Source organism: Anabrus simplex, chromosome 2, assembly GCF_040414725.1.
Source record: "Anabrus simplex isolate iqAnaSimp1 chromosome 2, ASM4041472v1, whole genome shotgun sequence".
Classification (NCBI taxonomy): domain Eukaryota; kingdom Metazoa; phylum Arthropoda; class Insecta; order Orthoptera; family Tettigoniidae; genus Anabrus; species Anabrus simplex.
Window position 1 is genome coordinate 1,196,625,201 of NC_090266.1, and position 20,836 is coordinate 1,196,646,036.

The 20,836-nt window shown below is 37.8% G+C and overlaps 1 protein-coding gene across 2 annotated transcripts in view; it reads right to left on the reverse strand.

The window, feature by feature from the left end:
• LOC136864787 (28S rRNA (cytosine-C(5))-methyltransferase) overlaps positions 1 to 20,836 on the reverse strand; it is a 116,567-nt gene that overhangs the window by 52,080 nt on the left and 43,651 nt on the right. The window contains exons 2-3 of one of the 2 annotated variants that reach the window (XM_068226423.1): positions 15,827 to 15,889; positions 15,354 to 15,630 (exon numbers count right to left, since the gene is read on the reverse strand). In XM_068226423.1, coding sequence (XP_068082524.1) covers positions 15,354 to 15,579 — 226 coding nt within the window. In that variant the 5' untranslated portion in view covers positions 15,580 to 15,630; positions 15,827 to 15,889. The remainder of the gene's footprint in view (positions 1 to 15,353; positions 15,631 to 15,826; positions 15,890 to 20,836) is intronic. The other variant, XM_067142176.2, reaches the window with a different exon arrangement.

Here is a 20,836-nt window from a genome sequence, read left to right on the forward strand (position 1 = left end):
TATATCATTACCCAGAATATCAAGCTGGGACAGAAAACATAAGTTTGTGAAATAATTCTTTTATACAACAAAAGACACATTAAATAACAGTATACAGTACACAAAATTTCACAAATTATTCACAGCAACATGTTTGTTATTGCTTTGGTACATACAAAATAAGAAACAGTCAGAACTCATGATTTACCTTGATAAGTTTGTCCTGTTGGTGTTTTTGTATCAACTTTTGTTAGGATTGCTGATTTTTCCACGGTCAATATATCAGGAATTTCAGGATATAGAAATGGAGGTAAGGTCTACAGGGATGTACAGAGATCATTTTAATCTCATCTGTGTATTCACCCACATTTCGAACATCAGTGACCATCATACATGCATGAAACAAAGCCTGTTATATTATCAAGCTCTGCCTCATTTTGCCCTGTTGTCAGTGATTCCACTTTTACTTCATCAGAATTTGAGAAGATTTTCATTTTAATGGTATTGAGGCAAGCCGATATAACACAGTGTAGCTTCTGTGTACCTGGAATTGTGGAAAATTTTCCAAACTGCTTATGAAGGAAGGAATAATTTTCATCAATATTCCATGTTTTTGGTATAAAATTTACACAATATAATGTTTTCTGAACACCATTCAAATAACTGTCTATGTGTCAAGATCTGCTAATTGTATGAACACTGCAAAATGGAATGTTTTCTGAACACCATTCGAATAATTGTCTATGTGTCAAGATCTGCTAATTGTATGAACACTGCAAAATGGAATGTTTTCTGAACACCATTCAAATAACTGTCTATGTGTCAAGATCTGCTAATTGTATGAACACTGCAAAATGGAATGTTTTCTGAACACCATTCGAATAATTGTCTATGCGCTATGATCTGCAAATTGTATGAACACTGCAAAATGGCACGAGCAGCAAGTCTCGAAGCACCTGCTAAACTGTCATATGGTCGTCTGCTGTGTGAAGTGGCAAAGAAATGCCATTCTGCTGATACAATGAAATCTTTATGATGGAGATAAAGGTTAACAAAAATAAAATCTGTTTTTATACTGTACTGCAGACCGATTAAAAGGTAATAAATATGAATAGGAGTTACCTTGAAATTAAATGATTTTATTGAATGGCCTTGGAACAGATGCATACTGACAATATCATGCCAAAGGCATTCTGATACAGTAACAAAGGAAATATGACCTATTGCAAGGGTTTCAGAATTGCTGTAGTAAGCTACAAAGTGGGTGGATCATGAGTTGTACAATGTTCCAATGAAAATCCAGCACCTCATCCTGAAGAACAAATGCATAATCTTTGGCAAAATCACATACAACAATATATTCATTGTGAATAAGCTTATTTTTCAGTTCTGTTAAAAAATGAGACTGCTGGGCTGCTATGAAATAATGTGGCAGGAGACAATTTAATTTTTCCTCAAAGATTTCTAAAAATTCTTGTACAGGATTGATAACTATTTGAAGTGTTGTTCTGTCTGTAGATGTCCATATTTTGAAAGTTCTCTTATCAATTCCAATTGTATCAAATACATTGCTCTTCAAAAAAAAAAAAAGCATAACACTGGATATTTTAAAAATAATATGAGTTTAAGGTAACAACATTTTAAAAAATAATTACAGAATAAAAGAAAGAATCTTTCCACACCTAATCCAAAGACAACAATAATAATGTTACTGGCTTTACGTCCCACTAACCACTTTTACAGTTTTCGAAGACGCCCAGGTGATGAAATTCAGTCCTGCGGGAGTCCTTTTACGTTCCAGTAAATCTACCAAGGCTGATGCATTTCAGCACCTTTAAATACCACTGGACTGAGCTAGGATCAAACCTGCCAAACTGGTATCAGAAGGCCAGCGCCTCAACCATCTGAGGCACTCAGCCTGGATCCAAAGACAACAATGCTCAAAACATTTTGATTGGAGAAGATACAGTCTTTAAAATTAAATGAAACACTCTGACATATATTCCGATTACCAAACTTATTGATTAAATGATGTAAGTTTAAGAAAAATTGACTGGAAACATGTTGGATGTTTATTACATGATCAATCAATGAATCAATTATCAATTCTGGCTGCAATTACCGCTGTAAGTCTTCTGGGCATGCTCTTGATCAAGCCACGGATGTCCTCTTGTGGTACATTTTCCCATTCTTCTTGCACTGCCACTTTTAGTTCAGCCAGACTGTTTAAAATCCATGCTCAATATGGTTGAAGTCTGAACTGCTGGCTGGCCAGTTCAAAACGGGAATTTTTAACTACCGAAGAAACTTCGTGACACACTGAGCAGTGAATAATCACAAAGCTTTTGATGAATGCAAATGGTATTACATGATTAATGAGAATATCTCTTCAACGTACCTGTGTGCCGTGAGTGAGCCGTTCTCAATGAGTACAAGATCTGTACCATTATCTGGAGTTACGCCACCCCACACCATTGCAAGTAATCAACTTCATTTTCCGTATCAAAATTTAATCACTAAGTTTTACAATATTTAAAATTCACAAAAATTGATCAGCAATCAGCTTCAAAGTTCCACATTAGACTCAATCAAAGGCACCATAAGCAAACTCATAATATATAACAACTTACCTGGAAGGAACAGAAGATAAAACATTCAATAATTTGAACAGTGTTACGAAGTCAAACATTTTTAAAACTTTTAACCGCAAACAGACATTTTAATGTAACAAAATGAGATTTTTAACAACTATTCAAATGAATAGACAGTTTTTAAGCTGACCAACTATGTAATCATTCGTTCTCATATCATTAACACACTAACCCCTACATTGTTTTTAATATCATTTAATTTAATTGGTATTTTTAATAGTTTTTAAGTGAATCAATGTACCTGCAAATTAACGTGTTTAAAATCTTAGCAATTCACTTAAGCTACAATAACAGCTGAGGATGTTCCTAAATAAGGAACGAAACATGTACTGTTGACAAATAAATTTGCCAAAAGGCAAAAAAAGTATCAAAACGGTGGAAGAATTTTAAATATTGTAAAACTTAGTGACCCCACACCATCACAAAACCTCCTCCAATCAGTGTAATCTCAGCAAATGCACTGGGGCAAAGCATTCTCCTGCCCTTTTTCAGTCCTATCCCTTCCGCCGGGTGACCTCACGGTTGAATCTGTACTCATCACTGAAGAGTACGTGTCCACACTGATTCTCGGTCCAGTGTTTTGGCACCTGCGAGAAATGGAGACAGTCTCTCTGGTATTGTGGCAGAAATGCTGGTCCTCTGGCTACTTTTATAAAGGCTAAATTTGCCTCATGGAGCCTCCTTCTGACAGTGTATTCACTCACAGCTGCATCGCGGACCTGCATCAGACTACTCTGAGCCTCAACAGCTCTTGTACATTTGACGCCGATTGACCCGTATTTCAGCATTACGTGAAAGTTTTCTGATCCATAAACAACTCGTCAACATGCCTCCGAGTTCCATGGACTCTGCGAAAGCGGCAGCATGGGTGAATGATGACCGTAGCTACCGCTATGTAGTAGAGGTTTCGAGTAAGTCTCCTACAAGCAAGTATTTGGTTCATCAACACTCGTAGGCTCAAAAAGCGATCCTGCAAGGCAGAAGTCCAGTTAGGACAGCCTAAACCAGGTAGATATGATGATTCTGAAAATGTTTCACAGCCTGATGAATGCTTGTAGGAGACATATTCTATCAAAACCTCTCCTACATAGCAGTAGTTACGACCATCATTCACCAATGCTACTGTTTCAACGAGTCCATGGAACCTGGAGGAATGTTGACGAGTTGTTTAGGGCTCAGAAACCCCTCAGGTAATGCGCAGATACTGGTCAATCAGCGTCAACAGTACAAGAGCGACTACAATGCTGAAATAATGGTTTTTACAAGATGCGCAAAATGGATAAGAAATGTGCGGAGCAGTTGCGATTGTTTGAATGGGTTACAATATTGCATTAAAAAGCCTTCTATAGTTATTCATTGTTGGCTCTCCTTCAGTAATGTTGATAGAACACTAAGTAATCAATCAATAAAAATTAGAAAAGTATGGTAATCATATTCAATGTAGAATTTAACCGAGCTTTCTACCAGAATAAATGTTATGTTTCTCTTGGAGGGCAGTGTATATCAGCTATGTTTCACCAAAGTAGATGAACAAGGACAGCTCACAAATGATGAGAAGTAACACCTTGTATGAGGCAGATTACAACTGATTTGAGAAAGACAGCATTAAGTAATGAGTGGAAAGTAATCATCACTTGTCACCTCATTTTATCTACAACCTTCCAACATCAATTTAACATTCTGATGTATACTGCAAACGCACACACTGTGTGTGCGCCACTTAAACCAGCCAGGACACATACATTTGATCGCAATTCACAGAACTTGGATAGTCCTATTTTCAACTCTGAGTTAATATCTTTAAAGAATGTTTCATACACTTCTTTACAATTTCCTAGCACAACATGCTTCTGTTTATGAACCCTAATTAATTTTTTTTTCATAGTTTCTTCCAGGCAAATAGCAACTTTTGTCATCATTGTTATCGAATTCATTCACACAAATCTCAGTGTCCTCACTCATGGTTCGCTGGGCCTGTGGTGTAGGGGTAGCATTCCTGCCTCTTACCCAGAGGCCCCAGGTTCAATTTCCGCCCAGGACAGGGAGTTTTACCTAGATATGAGGCCTTGTTCAAAGTCCACTCAGCCTACGTGATTAGAATTAAGAAGCTATCTGACTGAGATAGTGGTCATGGTCTAGAAAGCCAAGAATAATAGCCAAGAGGATCCGTCGTGACAACCAAATAACACCTCGTTATCTGTAGGCCTTCGGGCTGAACAGCGGTTGCTTAGTAGGCCATGGCCCTTTTTTTGTTCCTCTTTCCATGCGGTTTGGTTCACTCATGGTTAGCCCATCTCTGAGATTAGGAACTGCTAATATACCATGTTCCTGTATTAATTGTTTTGTTTTTCACACTAAATAGTTGAAGTCCTAAATTCTTTTTTAATGTGATGAATGCTCCAACTCTTCAGTAGAAGAAATGAATCTTTGAATCTTTTCACTATTTACAAGACTAGTTTGAAATTTATCTTTCAGTTAGTTTATAATTTCAGAATCAGCACTTGTTCCACAATCAGCTTATGATGTTCCCCAAATGATTTTGTAATGCTGGGCACCTGATCACAGCATCAGAGTAGAATCAGTAATGTCGTCGAACTTTGGAAAATCAGTCTTCAGATTCATGTATTTAATAAAGTAGTAGTTCAGGTAAAAAAATGCCCTTAAATGATAGAGTAAATAATTTTATGGTACACATGTTTCCTGTTCCTCTCTCCATTGTTCCTGCGATGAGTGACTAGTATTTAAAGTCGGAATGCAGTTTTGTTTAACATCATTAAGGTAAACTCTGTCTGTGCCTGTAAGGAACCAGTGCGCTACAGCGCAGTAAAAAGAGTGAAACCACAGGTTTCTCAAGGTGTATTTTGTATATTACTTAATAATTGTTTGAAAATGAAGAAGTTCAGTGGTATATTTTAATATCTAAACAAAATGCTTCAACAGTGCTATGCTTATAAATGCAATTCAATGCATAGGAAAGATACCTCTATTATGTCTTTCCACCAGTTACCCAATTGTGAAAAATCGTCAACAAGATTCAAGTTAAGAGAACGCAAAGTAAACAGACAAGGTTTTGAGCTTACAAACTACAGCGTGGCTTGTTATAAGCATTTTAATGTGAATGATATTGCAGAATCCTCTCTCCTGAAATGAAAGTTGATGCAGACCCATAAATTCCATGAATTGTTGAAAAAAGCTGCCTACCCTAAGTTGTATTCAAAGGGAGAAACTAAAGAAAGAAAGCTAAAACACCCATTAGTCTTAAGGAAAGAAAACGATAGAGGAATCTATAGCTGGACAGTCAGGATTTTCCAGAAATTAAATGTAAAGATGACATAGAACTGATGGTGACAGTTCCAGACTCGGTGCTGGCAGTAATGAAACCAACGTGCAATGCGAACTGGGATTGGAAACACTCCGTAAATTTGACTACTGCGATAAGGGCGACCCACCTGTTTTACACACGTCTTTAAGAATCCCCCAAGGAGATACTTCTGATGAAGGAAGAGATGAAAGCACAAAATTAAGTGCCAAGGGAAATATTTCTTTTTTTTTTTTGCTAGGGGCTTTACGTTGCTCCGACACAGATGGGTCTTATGGCGACGATGGGATAGGAAAGGCCTAGGAGTTGGAAGGAAGAGGCCGTGGCCTTAATTAAGGTACAGCCCCAGCATTTGCCTGGTGTGAAAATGGGAAACCACGGAAAACCATCTTCAGGGCTGCCGATAGTGGGATTCGAACCTACTATCTCCCGGATGCAAGCTCACAGCCGTGCGCCTCAACGCACACGGCCAACTCGCCCGGTGGAAATATTTCTTCCGAAGAGTTCAAGGTATCAAGGTTCAAGATTACAGTATCAAAATTATCATATAACGTAATACAGTCCGCACTTCCCATAAACCTACTTATCACTTCATTTTCATGGCAACACACAGACTCATTATTGGTGGACATATTAACATACAAACTGCACTCACACAGTTCTAAATAAGACTTTTTTCTGCTCCAGTTCTGGGAGCGCATTTTTTATTTAATGCTTTCACTTGCGATGGGCTCGAATTGATATGGTTTATATCTAGAAGCCATGATAAATAACTGTGTCAGCAGCAAGCTTCTCTCCTAGGAACATAACAGGACTAGAAAAAACATGTGTATACGCATGAATGTCGAGGCATTGACGCCTAACTCAACTCACCACTAGTTATGTCAACAGCTTCTTAGAAATATTTAAATAACTACGTGATTACTGCACTGAATGGGGCGGGACAAAAATAGTTCACTTTAAAATTGAATTCCCTCTTGATTCTGATGTTAAAAATCCATTTTTTAACATGAACTGCTCCTTTAAAGAATGACTTGCCAGACTGTCACAGACTTTTTACTGTTTATTCTGAGTAAATTCAGGTAATACCAAATTTATCAAAGTATGGTTCCAGATTTCCTCCACAAATGAATCTGTAACTGTTATATTGTTTCTTTCATACAAATAACTAATTATCTAATATTATTTAATTAACCCTCAACTGGTATCATACGTATGTGAGATGGCTGCAAAACTTTCCAAGGCCATCCCGTCTCCTTTCCTCAGCCTATTGCTTTGTGTACTATTCAGCTGGAGTATTGTTTGCCTTAAGTGAAGACTCACTTTGTTTGACCTTGAGTAAATGCGTAGTAAAATCACCGCGCCGTTCTGTGACTATTGCGATTTGATATAACATCATTGTTACAGTGCATTATAATTAATTTCTATAATAATGGAGCCACGACCAGGCCCATCTCAGCGAGTTTTACAATCTAATGAGCCAAACTTAAATAGACTTGGAGGAAATGATTAATGCAGTGTTGAAAGACCATGACGTAGATGACATAACATTGTGTTGCAGATTCCCGGGCTACAAACAAGAGCAAAAGTCTTAGGTAGAAAGCCAGGCATAGAAGTAGTATGGGGGTTTCCTTTTTATTCAAGACATTTAAATGAGATTTTATGGTGGAAAAATAATAAAATTGCTTTTTTTTTAAATTTGCTTTACGTTGCACTGACACAGAGAAAGGCCTAGGAGTGGGAAGGAAGCAGCCATGGCCTTAATCAAGGTCCAGCCGTAGTATTTGCCTTGTGATAAAATAGGATACGACGGGAAACCATTTTCAGGGCTGCCGACAGTGGGGCTTGAACCCACTATCTCCCGGATGCAAGCTCACAGCGATTTTTAGATATATGTATCCTTATAAAAAGAATTCAACTTCTTCACTTCTTTCCACCACTCTCCCTGCTTACGTGAACTTTACAAAAACAATAAATATGCGTTTCTTTATTTTTAAAGGAGATTCAAAATACCATCTTTCACTTGTGTAACATCTTCAATTTCTGAGATATAAGTATCCTCATAAACAGAATTCAACTACTTCTTTACTTATTTTCACCCCCCCCCCCCTCCCCCTCCACCAAGGCGATTTTCCAAAAACAAAAACAGTGTGTTTCTTTATTTTTAAAGGAGATTCCAAATACCAATTTTCACGTCTGCAACATCTGTAGTTTTTGAGATAAAAGTATCCTCATACAAAAAATTCAACTGATTTCCAATTCTTTCACCACCACCCTTAACTAGATTTTCTGAAAACAAAGAAATATGTATTTTTTTATTTTTGAAGTCTCCAAATACCAATTTTCACCTCTGTAACATCTTCAGTTTTGAGTTATCACTATATTAATAAAAAAATTCAACAATCTTTCAAGTCCTTTTTATCCCCCGTCAAGTAGTTTTCCGAAGACAAAAAAAATACAGCTTTCTTTATTTTGAAAGTTTAAAAATACCAATTTTCACATCTGTAACATGTTAAGTTCTGTAGATATCCTCATTTTAAAAATTCACCCCCTTTTCCAGTTCCCCTTAAGTGGATTTTCTGAAAATAAATTCTCTACGTTCCTTTACTTTTACAGGAGATTCCAAATACCTATTTTCACACCTGTAACAATTTACATTTCTAGGATATACTGTAGATATAGTATTTTTAAAAATTCACCCCCTTTGTCACTCTTGTTCCCCCCCATTAACTGGAATTTCCAAAAACAAAAAAAATACGTGTTTATTTATTTTTATAGGAGATTCCAAATACAAATTTTCATGTCTGTAATATCTTCAGTTTTTGAGAGAGATATATCCTCATAAAAGGTATTCAACCCTTTTTTCTCATTTTTACATCTGTAAACTTATATTTGATACAGATATGCTCATTTAAAAAATTCACCCCCTTAGCGATGGTATATCCAAAATACTCCCTCAGTGAGCACCTACACTCTAATATAAATGTACCCCCAAAATTTCATTTTTTTATGTCCGATAGTTTTGGCTCGGCGATGATGAATCAGTCAGTCAGTCAGGACATATTTTATATTATATAGATTTCTGGATCAGAAATATAATCCAAACTTGAATTTAAATGAAATTTCTGATGACATCAATATCCTTGAAGAAATATTTAATATTACTAAAAATCAAAAAACGAACACCCTTTCTAAAACGTCCAACACACGTTAAATAACCTCACCTACCCTGCCTCTGCCGCTCCTATCACTACCTCCCCTCATGAACAGTAGCTCAATTTATTAACCATTTCCAAACTTCAGTTAAGATAACAGCAGTGCCAGTGCCTTCACACATCAACTTTATCAGCAAGGAGTAGATACAATACGTTTACCAATTTGCCTTCCTTTTATTTTAACTTTCATCATTTCCTTCTTTCTAGACACTGATTCCGAGGCTAAGATTATTATGTATTTTGGCGAATCACCTGTTTATGGCATTTAGGACATAATGAAAACAAACAAGACTTAAAAACATTAATCTTGTTGCCTATTGACAAGTCCATAACACAGCTGCCATCTACAAATTTGAATTCAACTAAATGATAATAAAACAACATCCATTCATCCATAGCATTATGGTTTATAAACTTCTACCGCATTCTATTCAATTCCAGAAAATCTGTTCAACTTATCAATAAGAAGCTTTCAATTACAAACCAGCAAGACTTTTTTCATAAGAACGTTCTGTTGATGAACTGTGATTGTGTATAACAGTTTTTAATATTTACAGCAGAAACATTTAAAAAACAAACATGTACTGTTCTAGTTTTTAATCACGACAAAGATTCTCAATTTTTAGGTTATAAAATTGAAATGTGACTGTATATGAAAGGTAGAAAAATCAATATATTCTCTACGAGGGCCGTAAATAAAGTAATGGCAACATATGTAGTCCAGACACTCGCAGGAGATCGGGCATATGTAAATAGGATATGAGAGCAGTCAGATGGCGTTGTTATCAATATGTAGTGTGCATTTGAGGGCATCCAGTTGGGAGTGTTGCTGTGTGGTGTTGAAGTGACGAGTGTCGATTTTACTGCTCTAAAGCATGTTTTCAAAAGGTGATCAGCATTTACAGATTAAAATCGAGGTTGTCCGTGGCAAATTTGCATCAGAATGTTATTGAAAATTACGTGAAGCCTGCGCTGAGAATGCATTACTCTATAGGACGGATGCATGATGGGTCAAGGCGTTTCATGCGGGTCGGAATGAGGTCTTGGAGCACCCTCCATACTCACCAGGCACGAGTCCTTGCGACTTCGACTTGTTTCCGAAGTTGAAGGAACCCTTCTGAGGCCGTCGATTTCCTGACGTGGCATCTGTACTCCGCGCAGTAGGGTACTTCGTCGCTGCCATCAAAAGAGAATGCCTTGCCAATGGTCCCCAATGACTTCCCAACATTTGGCAAAAAGCAACAGACTTTGCGGGTGACTACATTAAAGGAATGTAATGCAACTGTACTTGTCAGTTCATTAACTATTGCGCTCGATCAATATTGCCACTACTTTTTTTACAGCCTCGTATAAAATTAAATTCTGTATACAAAGTACATAAACACACATCAAAATTAAGTAAAATAACTAACTGCAAGAATAACTGCAATGTGTTGACCAACTGAAGAGCAATATTATTGTAAAACTGCAAGAACAAGAAAGTACTTGGCAACACTGAAGCACACTGTAGACACACTAAAATGCAAGTGAATGTGAGGAAAGCTACCCCTACATACTCCAGAATACGCGTTCTATCATGATGCAAAAAAAAAAAAATTATATTACACTGTAAAATACATTTTTTAAGAAACAAAGACAATTTTAAATTGTGGTTGTTGTTGTTAGGGTCATCAGTCCATAGACTGGTTTTATGCAGCTCTTAATGCCACCCTATCCTAACCTAACCTTTTAATTTCTATGTAACTACTACATCCTACCTCTACTCTACTCTGTCATATTCATACTACCTTGGTCTACCCCTGCCGGTTTTACTGTCTACACTTCCCCCAAGAACTGAACAAGACCCGGGTGTCTTAAGATGTGCCCTATCATTCTTTCTCTTCTTCTGGTCAAATTTTGCCAAAACGTTCTCCTCTCACCAATTCAAATCAGTATCTCTTCATCATACATTCATCCACACATCTTAAAACCACATTTCAAATGCTTCTATTCTCTTTCTTTCTGAGCTAGTAATCATCCATGTTTCAATTCCATACAATGCCACGCTCCAGACAAAAGTCTTCAAAATCATCTTTTTAATAACTATATCAGTTTTCAAAGTGAGCATATTTCTTTTCTTAAGAATGAACTTTATTGCTTGTGTTAGTCTGCATTTTAAGTCCTCCTTTCTTTTGCCATCATTAGTTATTCTACAACCCAAGTAACAATATTCATCTACTTCCTTTAAACATCATTTCCTAATCTAATATTTCCTGCATCACCTGACTGCACTCTATTACTCTTGTTTTGGACTTACTTATTTCCATCTTGTACTCCTTCTCCAAGAAGTGTCCATACCATTCTGCAATTTCTCCAGATATTTTACAGACTCCGACAGAATAACAGTATCATCGGCAAGTCTCAGGATTTTGATTTCCTTTATTGCCTGTTCTATGTAAACATTACGAAGGAGAGGGAAACCTTGCCTCACTCCTTTCTGGATTGCTGCTGCTTTTTCATAGCCTTCGATTCTTATCACTGCAGACAGATTTTTGTATAGATGGTAGATTTCTTCTTTTGTGGTATCTAATGCCAATCACCTTCAGAATCTCAAATAGCTTGGTCCAATCAACATTATCGAATGCCTTTTCTAGATCTATGAATGACATATACGTAGGCTTGTCTTTCTTAATTCGATCCTCTGAGACTAGATGTAAAGTCAGGATTGTTTCACATGTTCCAACATTTCTTCTGAAGCAAAACTGATCTTCTCCTCACTCTGCTTCAACTTGTCTCTCCATTATTCTATAAATAATACACGTTAAAATTTTGCAAGCATGAGATACTAAACAAATGGTGCGGTAGTTTCCACACTTGTCAGCACCTTATTTCTTGGGAATAGGCATAACAACATTGTCTAAAATCAGATGGTACTTCTCCTGTACCATACATCTTGCATACTAAATGGAATAACCTCCCCAGGCTGGTTTCTCCTAAGACGGACAGTAATTCTGAGGGTACGTCATCAATTCAAGGTGCCTTGTTCCTATTTATGTCTCTCAAGGCTGTGTTGAATTCCGACTTCAAAAGTGGGTCTCCCATTTCATCAGCATCAACAGTTTCTTCTTGTTCCAGAACCTTATCATCTACTTCTTTCCCTTGATACAATTCTTTAATATATTTCTGCTAACTTTCCGCCTTGTCTTCTTTCCCTAGAAGTGGTTTTCCATCTGAGCACTTAATATTCAAAGGTTTCCATGATTTTTCTGCATGCAGCACCTACCTTCCCTACAATCATACAACCTTCAGCATCCTTGCACTTCTCTCAGCTATTCTTCCTTAGCTGACCTGCACTTACTTTCTTTCTACTTCATTCCTTAATCACCTGTATTCTTTTCTGCCCGTCTCATTTTTGGATTCTCGCATTTTGACTGTTCATCAATCAAGTTAAATATCTTCCGAGTTATCCACTGATTCTTACTTGATTTTCCTTTTCTTCGTAACTTTTCTTCAGCAGCCCTACTGATCTCATTCTTCACGAATGTCCACTCTTCATCTACTGTGTTTCCTTCAGCCTTTCTATTTAGTCCTTGTGCAACGTGTACCTTGAAACAATCCCTCACACTCTTTTCTTTCAACTTACCTAGATCCTATCTTCTTGAATTCCTTCCTTTCTTCAATTGATTCAAGTTCAGATGACATTGAATGACCGCCATGTTGTGGTCAGAGTCTACGTCAGCTGTTGGGAACGTCTTGCAATCCCACACCCGATTTCTGAATCTCTGTCTAGTCATAATGAAGTCTATTTTATACCTTCATGTGTCTCCAGGCCTTGTCCACGTGTACAGCTGTTGTTTGAGTGTTTGAACCAAGTATTATCAAGGATCAAATTATGATCGGTTCAATCTTGAATTTTGAATTAAAAGTATGAATTTTGGTACTGGACCCAATATAGTTCTTTGGATTACAAATTACTGTATTTAGAATTCAACGATTTAGGTAACATGCAAAACCATACCTCTCGTTTCCAAGAATCTCTTCATCTATTGTTCTTCGAAATGGAAGGATTCTGATTTAACAGATTCCGAATTCGGAAAGAAAAGTTGGTAACAAATGACTGGAGTAAAGGAGTAATAATAGTTATATTTAAGAAGGGTGAGACAAGAAGATATGTGATAATTATCGTGGAATCACATTCATATCTCAGGTAACAAAATGTTTGGAAGGGTACTAGAAAAGAGAATGAGAAAAATTGTGAAGGACAATTACAAGAACAGCAATACGGCTTTTGAAATGGAGGATTAACACTAAATCCCCTTTTCAGTATGAGACAATTAATGGAAGAAAATTGGGAATATGGAAGGGATACCATGATGACATTCCTTGATTTAGAAAAGGCTTACAATAGTGTACCAAGAGCAAAGATATGAAAAGTAGTGCAAATGTGAAAGGACCTGGAAAACATACAATAGAATATGTGCAAACAATGTACAAAAATTATTGCAGCACTGACCAAACACAAGTGGGGAGAGGAGAGTGGTTTTGGAATGAAATTGGAATATGACAAGGAAGTGTGAAGTCACTACTGTCATTCATAATGGTTATGAATGAAACTGTGGAGGAGACAAACATAAAAAAGAGAGAGGAAGTACAAGGGCAACTCAACATGTTAAGTGAGATTATTGAAAATTATGGAATGAAAATCAGCATGAAAAAGAGTAAGACAACAGTGTTGACTAGACGAGAAAGAGATTGAAAAGGAATTATAAAAATAAAGGGACAAAGCCTTGAAATTGTGGAGAGCGTCAAGTGCATGAGAAGCAAACTGATGCACGATGCAGGGCTAAACATGGAGATCAGTAAAAGGATTCAACAGTGAAATGCATTCTGCCAGAGTGCGAGAAACCTGGTGTGGAAGAGTAAAGAGGTGATGTATCAAATGTACCACCACCCAATACTAACATATGCAATGGCGACCTGAACACTGACAAAAAGAGAGGGGGAATAAAATCCAGGACAGAGAAATTAAATTTTTAAGAAATATGACAGGAAAGATGAGAGAGGACAGAGTAACAAATGAGGATTTCAAGAAGGAAATTGGAGTGGTATAGCTTTACAGAATGGAAGAGGGAAGGATGCCAAAGTGGATGATGGTGATCCAGGTAGGCATGGAGGGCAAGAGGAGGTTGAAAACAATCAAGAATAGTAAATTTAGAAGAAATCTGGATTGGAACAGTTAAGGAGAACAATTGTGATTGGATAGAGGATGATGGAAAAGTGCCACAAAGATCTGATACTCAGCTGGATAAGAGAAATGGATGATGATGATGATGATTAATTATTAATTCCGTGTGGCTATTTCTAGCCGAGTGCAGCCCTTGTAAGGCAGACCCTCCGATGAGGATGGGCGGCATCTGCCATGTGTAGGTAACTGCGTGTTATTGTGGTGGAGGATAGTGTTATGTGTGGTGTGTGAGTTGCAGGGATGTTGGGGACAGCACAAACACCCAGCCCCCGGGCCACTGGAATTAACCAATTAAGGTTAAAATCCCCGACCTGGCCGGGAATCGAACCCGCGACCCTCTGAACTGAAGGCCAGTACGCTGACCATTCAGCCAACGAGTCGGACATGATGATGATTCTTACTTAAAATTAAACCTTGTTTAAACTGCAAGTTTTTTTTTTTTTTTTTTACCACTATAGTCAGCCATAAAAATAAGGTGGTTAGCATAAATCATCATAAGTGCTGCCTGAATCAGTGCAACGTAAAATAAATAGCACAACAACTGGTTACAATATGTTTACCATTCTGCCATTATGCCTTTCAGTACAAAACCTGAATAAATGTTGAACAAAAATGATAAAATAACACCTCTGTAACTGATATTCTGACAATCAAGACCTCCTTCCAGACAACTTGGATGTTTCCTAAGGTGCAACTACAGCAAACCACATTACGAACTACCACAAGAGATGGATTTAAATCAGCCTTGGGGACTACAAGAATTAATAAAACAAGATGGAGCATATAGCAGTTATTCCAAGAAGGAAATTAGGTTATAGGTAACAAACTAAACTAATTCAGAATTTCTATTCCTGGACCTCAGGTGTATTCAGTGACAAACTAAAAATACGTTACAGCACTATACACAGCTACAGGAACACTGTATGTTAACATGCACCTTATACTGAACATATACTGAAAATCACCTATTTCAGAGCCCATAAATTGAATTTGGCCAACTTGGAAATGATGACTGGATAATAACTTTCGAAAAGTAGTTTCATATTTCAAGACAGATTTCACAGGTTTGCTCTCTCCCGGGAGTTTCTCTTTTCCCCATAGCAGCTCAGTAACAAGGACTGATGGAAGCCAAGGGTTTACGTGATACTCATTCTCCAAAAACTTTGTCTTCTCGAACAGGACATCCAACATGGCCGAATGCTTCAGAGTTTCCTGGACCAAGGCATAGAGTGCCTTCACATTCTGAAATTATAAGATTTACTCTTTGAGTAGGAGAATATAACTGAACACACAAAATCATATTTTGTTCTTAAGAATTAGTTATCCAGTTGCAAAACTGAGAAAGTCCAAATGAACATAATTGTCGGGAACAAAAAGACTTATCATATGGTATCGTTCAGCACTACGAATCCCAAACTTCAAGGTAATATACTCGTACCTACAGTAGCTAGAATTAACTGTGAAGTTCCTCGAAATATTGTGCCACATTATCCTGTCAAAACTGAAAAAAAAAAAAAAAAAAAAAAAAAAAAACTGGATGTAGTAAGTTCTGCCACTGTACTAAGGATATACAGAGTTTTGCTTCAGTGTGAAGGATTTCTGTACATAAAATACATGCTACAGACAGTGAAATGTATTTTCCTGTTTGTCTGCACACATAATATTACACAAAAGGCAATTTTTGCATTACAACTAATAATATCCTCCATCTTTCATTTCTGAAATTGAAAAGATTTCTCATAGTTCGTAAGTTCCAGGCCAAATGTTCTCATCACACATGCAATTCAGTCTTCATTAGGTATTTTAAAGTTAGCAACGTTATCATTAGTGAAGGGATTTTAAGATGTAGCAATTTTCCTAAAATATAGTTATTTTTAATTGGCGACATGAAATGATGCAAAATAAATGCAATTTGTTGCACCTTTTGCAACTCTTTGTGAAGTTACTATGTTTTGCAACCTTTTCTCTTCTATTTCATGCTTGAGACCATTTTACCCCATTTTTATCTTCATTTTCAAAAGATTAGACAGGATATTTTTTCCTCTTCTTGAATAGATTTTTAAAATTTTGTTTAATCAGAATTCAACAATTAATATTAAAAAATAATTTATGGAACCACCAGTGATTCATATCCCAGCAACAATGATCAACCTGCAGCTATGAAACCAAATTAATATTTAAACAATGATGCTGCAACAATTTAAAATAAGTTCAGTTATTACTGGCAAGAATTTATGATGATGATGATGCTTGTTGTTTAAAGGGGCCTAACATGTAAAGTCATCGGCCCCGGCAAGAATTTAACGGTTTCACTTATTGACTGTGCACTGTGGCTGAGTTCGTGTTTTACCAGTCCAGACAAGAACTTTTTTTTTTTTTTTCCACAAAAAAAATATCAAGCCGAAGGGTAAGAAGGAGAAGTTGTATGCACTTTCAGAAGAATTCAAAATGCAATTTATCGAAAAATTTTCTATGTGCTGTCTGCGAAGTAAATATTGCAACTGTCAAAAACTTGAAATGTTGTGTGTAATCCAATATAACAAGTTCATTAACTTTTAGAACCCAGTAAATGGGATAAAGAAGGTTCAGGTAACCTGTTTAAACCTTGGTTTAGGTAATTTCATCAACACCTATTTTGCACCTATTTTCAGAACCTTGTTTCCCCCTATTCTGACCATACTTTCCCCCTTCAAATACTTTCTCTAATTATCATTATTATTTACATTTCTCTGTGTTTCAGTCAGACACCTGTAAAATTCAAGAGAGTCTTTTCCTTCCAGTCTGTGCCAAAATGTTTCTGTAATAAGCAATGTCTTTCATCTTAGCAGTTTTCAGTGGGTTACCAAAGCCAATCCTTTGAACATTTAAGTTGCTGTAATTCTTTCCTTGTTTACAGATGCCTTTCCCTTCTCTGATACTGATACCGGTGTTGTAGTTAACCTCTCTTGTATCTCCAATCTCTAACCATGATTCTTTTAAATTCAGCTTCTGTATCCAATGCTAAGACATAAATTGTTAATACGTAGATTTACTCAGTTTCAGTTCAAAACTGCATGTTGGATATTCCAAATATTGCTTCTGTTCTGCACATGGACATACCAACTTTTGCGGCAGTACACGATTTTTAAAATAAAGTTATAAAGGGAGGTGGTTCATGTTTGTGGGTTACTGTAGTCACGTCCTAGTTTGTGAACCATGGGCAACGGCTGAGTGGCCTAGTAAGTGGTCCTGAGAGTCAGGATACCAGTTGCTATGGAATGGGAGTGGGCATCTCGGACGTATTCTGAGTCGTGGCCCTCCTTGTGCTCAGGCGGCTAGGACTATACAATTCACCGGTGGTCCATAACCCGTTAGAGGAGAGATACTCACTTGGACTATGTGCAAGTAGGGCAGCATCCTGCTTCATGAATTTACCGAGCTCAGAACACTTTAAGCAAGCCTCGGACCTATGGGAGTAATGGAGTCCCACTCCCATTTGACAGGCGAGGGACTCCTTGGAAACAACTTGGCGAACGAAATGGAATTCGATGGGGAGCTATCAATATTAATGGGGCTTATGGAAGAAAGAAGGTAGAACTGGCTGAGTCAGCAAAGAGGATGCATCTGGATGTGCTACGAGTAAGTGATATTCGGGTAAGGGGAGATAATGAGGAAGAGATAGGAGATTATAAAGTGTACTTGACGGGTGTTAGAAAGGGAAGGGCAGAGTCTGGGGTAGGGCTCTTTATCAGGAATACCATTGCACGCAACATAGTTTCTGTCAGGCACGTAAATGAGCGAACGATGTGGGTAGATTTGTCAGTGGGAGGAATTAGGACAAGAATTGTGTCCGTGTATTCACCATGTGAGGGTGCAGATGAGGATGAAGTTGACAAGTTTTATGAAGCATTGAGTGACATCGTGGTCAGGGTCAACAGCAAGGATAGAATAGTGCTAATGGGCGATTTCAATGCGAGAGTTGGGAATAGAACTGAAGGATACGAAAGGGTGATTGGTAAATGTGGGGAAGATATGGAAGCTAATGGGAAAGGGAAGCGCTTGCTGGACTTCTGTGCTAGTATAGGTTTAGCTGTTACGAATACATTCTTCAAGCATAAGGCTATATACCGCTACACATGGGAGGCTAGGGGTACCAGAACCATAATAGACTATATCTTAACAGACTTTGAGTTCAGGAAATCTGTTAGGAATGTACGAGTTTTTTGCGGATTTTTCGAGGATACAGACCACTATCTGATCTGTAGTGAACTAAGTATCTCTAGGCCTAGGGTAGAGAAAGTGAAATCTGTCTGCAAACGAATAAGGGTAGAAAGTCTCCAGGATGAGGAAATTAGACAGAAGTACATAGATATGATTAGTGAGAAGTTTCGAACAGTAGACAGTAAGCAGGTTCAGGATATAGAAAGTGAATGGGTGGCATACAGGAATGCTGTAATAGAAACAGCAAGGGTATGCCTAGGAACAACTGTGTGTAAAGATGGGAAAAGGCGAACATCTTGGTGGAATGATGAAGTGAGAGCAGCCTGTAAACATAAAAAGAAGGCTTATCAGAAATGGCTCCAAACAAGGGCTGAGGCAGACAGGGCTTTGTACGTAGATGAAAGAAACAGAGCGAAACAAATAGTTGTTGAATCCAAAAAGAAGTCGTGGGAAGATTTTGGTAATAACCTGGAAAGGCTAGGTCAAGCAGCAGGGAAACCGTTCTGGACAGTAATAAAGAATCTTAGGAAGGGAGGGAAAAAGGAAATGAACAGTGTTTTGAGTAATTCAGGTGAACTCATAATAGATCCCAGGGAATCACTGGAGAGGTGGAGGGAATATTTTGAACATCTTCTCAATGTAAAAGGAAATCATCCTGGTGGTGATGCAAACAGCCAAGCTCATGGGGAGGAGAAAAACGATGTTGGTGAAATTATGCTTGAGGAAGTGGAAAGGATAGTAAATAAACTCCATTGTCATAAGGCAGCAGGAATAGATGAAATTAGACCTGAAATGGTGAAGTATAGTGGGAAGGCAGGGATGAAATGGCTTCATAGAGTAGTAAAATTAGCGTGGAGTGTTGGTAAGGTACCTTCAGACTGGACAAAAGCAGTAATTGCACCTATCTATAAGCAAGGGAACAAGAAGGATTGCAACAACTATCGAGGTATCTCATTGATTAGTATACCAGGCAAAGTATTCACTGGCATCCTGGAAGGGAGGGTGCGATCAGTCGTTGAGAGGAAGTTGGATGAAAACCAGTGTGGTTTCAGACCACAGAGAGGCTGTCAGGATCAGATTTTCAGTATGCGCCAGGTAACTGAAATATGCTACGAGAGGAATAGGCAGTTGTGTTTATGTTTCGTAGATCTAGAGAAAGCATATGACAGGGTACCGAGGGAAAAGACGTTCGCCATACTGGGGGACTATGAAATTAAAGGTAGATTATTAAAATCAATCAAAGGCATTTATGTTGACAATTGGGCTTCAGTGAGAATTGATGGTAGAATGAGTTCTTGGTTCAGGGTACTTACAGGAGTTAGACAAGGCTGTAATCTTTCACCTTTGCTGTTTGTAGTTTACATGGATCATCTGCTGAAAGGTATAAAATGGCAGGGAGGGATTCAGTTAGGTGGAAATGTAGTAGGCAGTTTGGCCTATGCTGACGACTTGGTCTTAATGGGAGACTGTGCCGAAAGCCTGCAGTCTAATATCTTGAAACTTGAAAATAGGTGCAATGAGTATGGTATGAAAATTAGCCTCTCGAAGACTAAATTGATGTCAGTAGGTAAGAAATTCAACAGAATCGAATGTCAGATTGGTGATACAAAGCTAGAACAGGTCGATAATTTCAAGTATTTAGGTTGTGTGTTCTCCCAGGATGGTAATATAGTAAGAGAGATTGAATCAAGGTGTAGTAAAGCAAATGCAGTGAGCTCGCAGTTGCGATCAGCAGTATTCTGTAAGAAGGAAGTCAGCTCCCAGACGAAACTATCTTTACATCGGTCTGTTTTCAGACCAACTTTGCTTTATGGGAGCGAAAGCTGGGTGGACTCAGGATATCTTATTCATAAGTTAGAACTAACAAACATGGAAGTAGCAAGAATGATTGCTGGTACAAACAGGTGGGAACAATGGCAGGAGGGTACTCGGAATGAGGAGATAAAGGCTAATTTAGGAATGAACTCGATGGATGAAGCTGTACGCATAAACCGGCTTCGGTGGTGGGGTCATGTGAGGCGAATGGAGGAGGATAGGTTACCTAGGAGAATAATGGACTCTGTTATGGAGGGTAAGAGAAGTAGAGGGAGGCCAAGATGACGATGGTTAGACTCGGTTTCTAACGATTTAAAGATAAGAGGTATAGAACTAAATGAGGCCACAACACTAGTTGCAAATCGAGGATTGTGGCGACGTTTAGTAAATTCTCAGAGGCTTGCAGACTGAACGCTGAAAGGCATAACAGTCT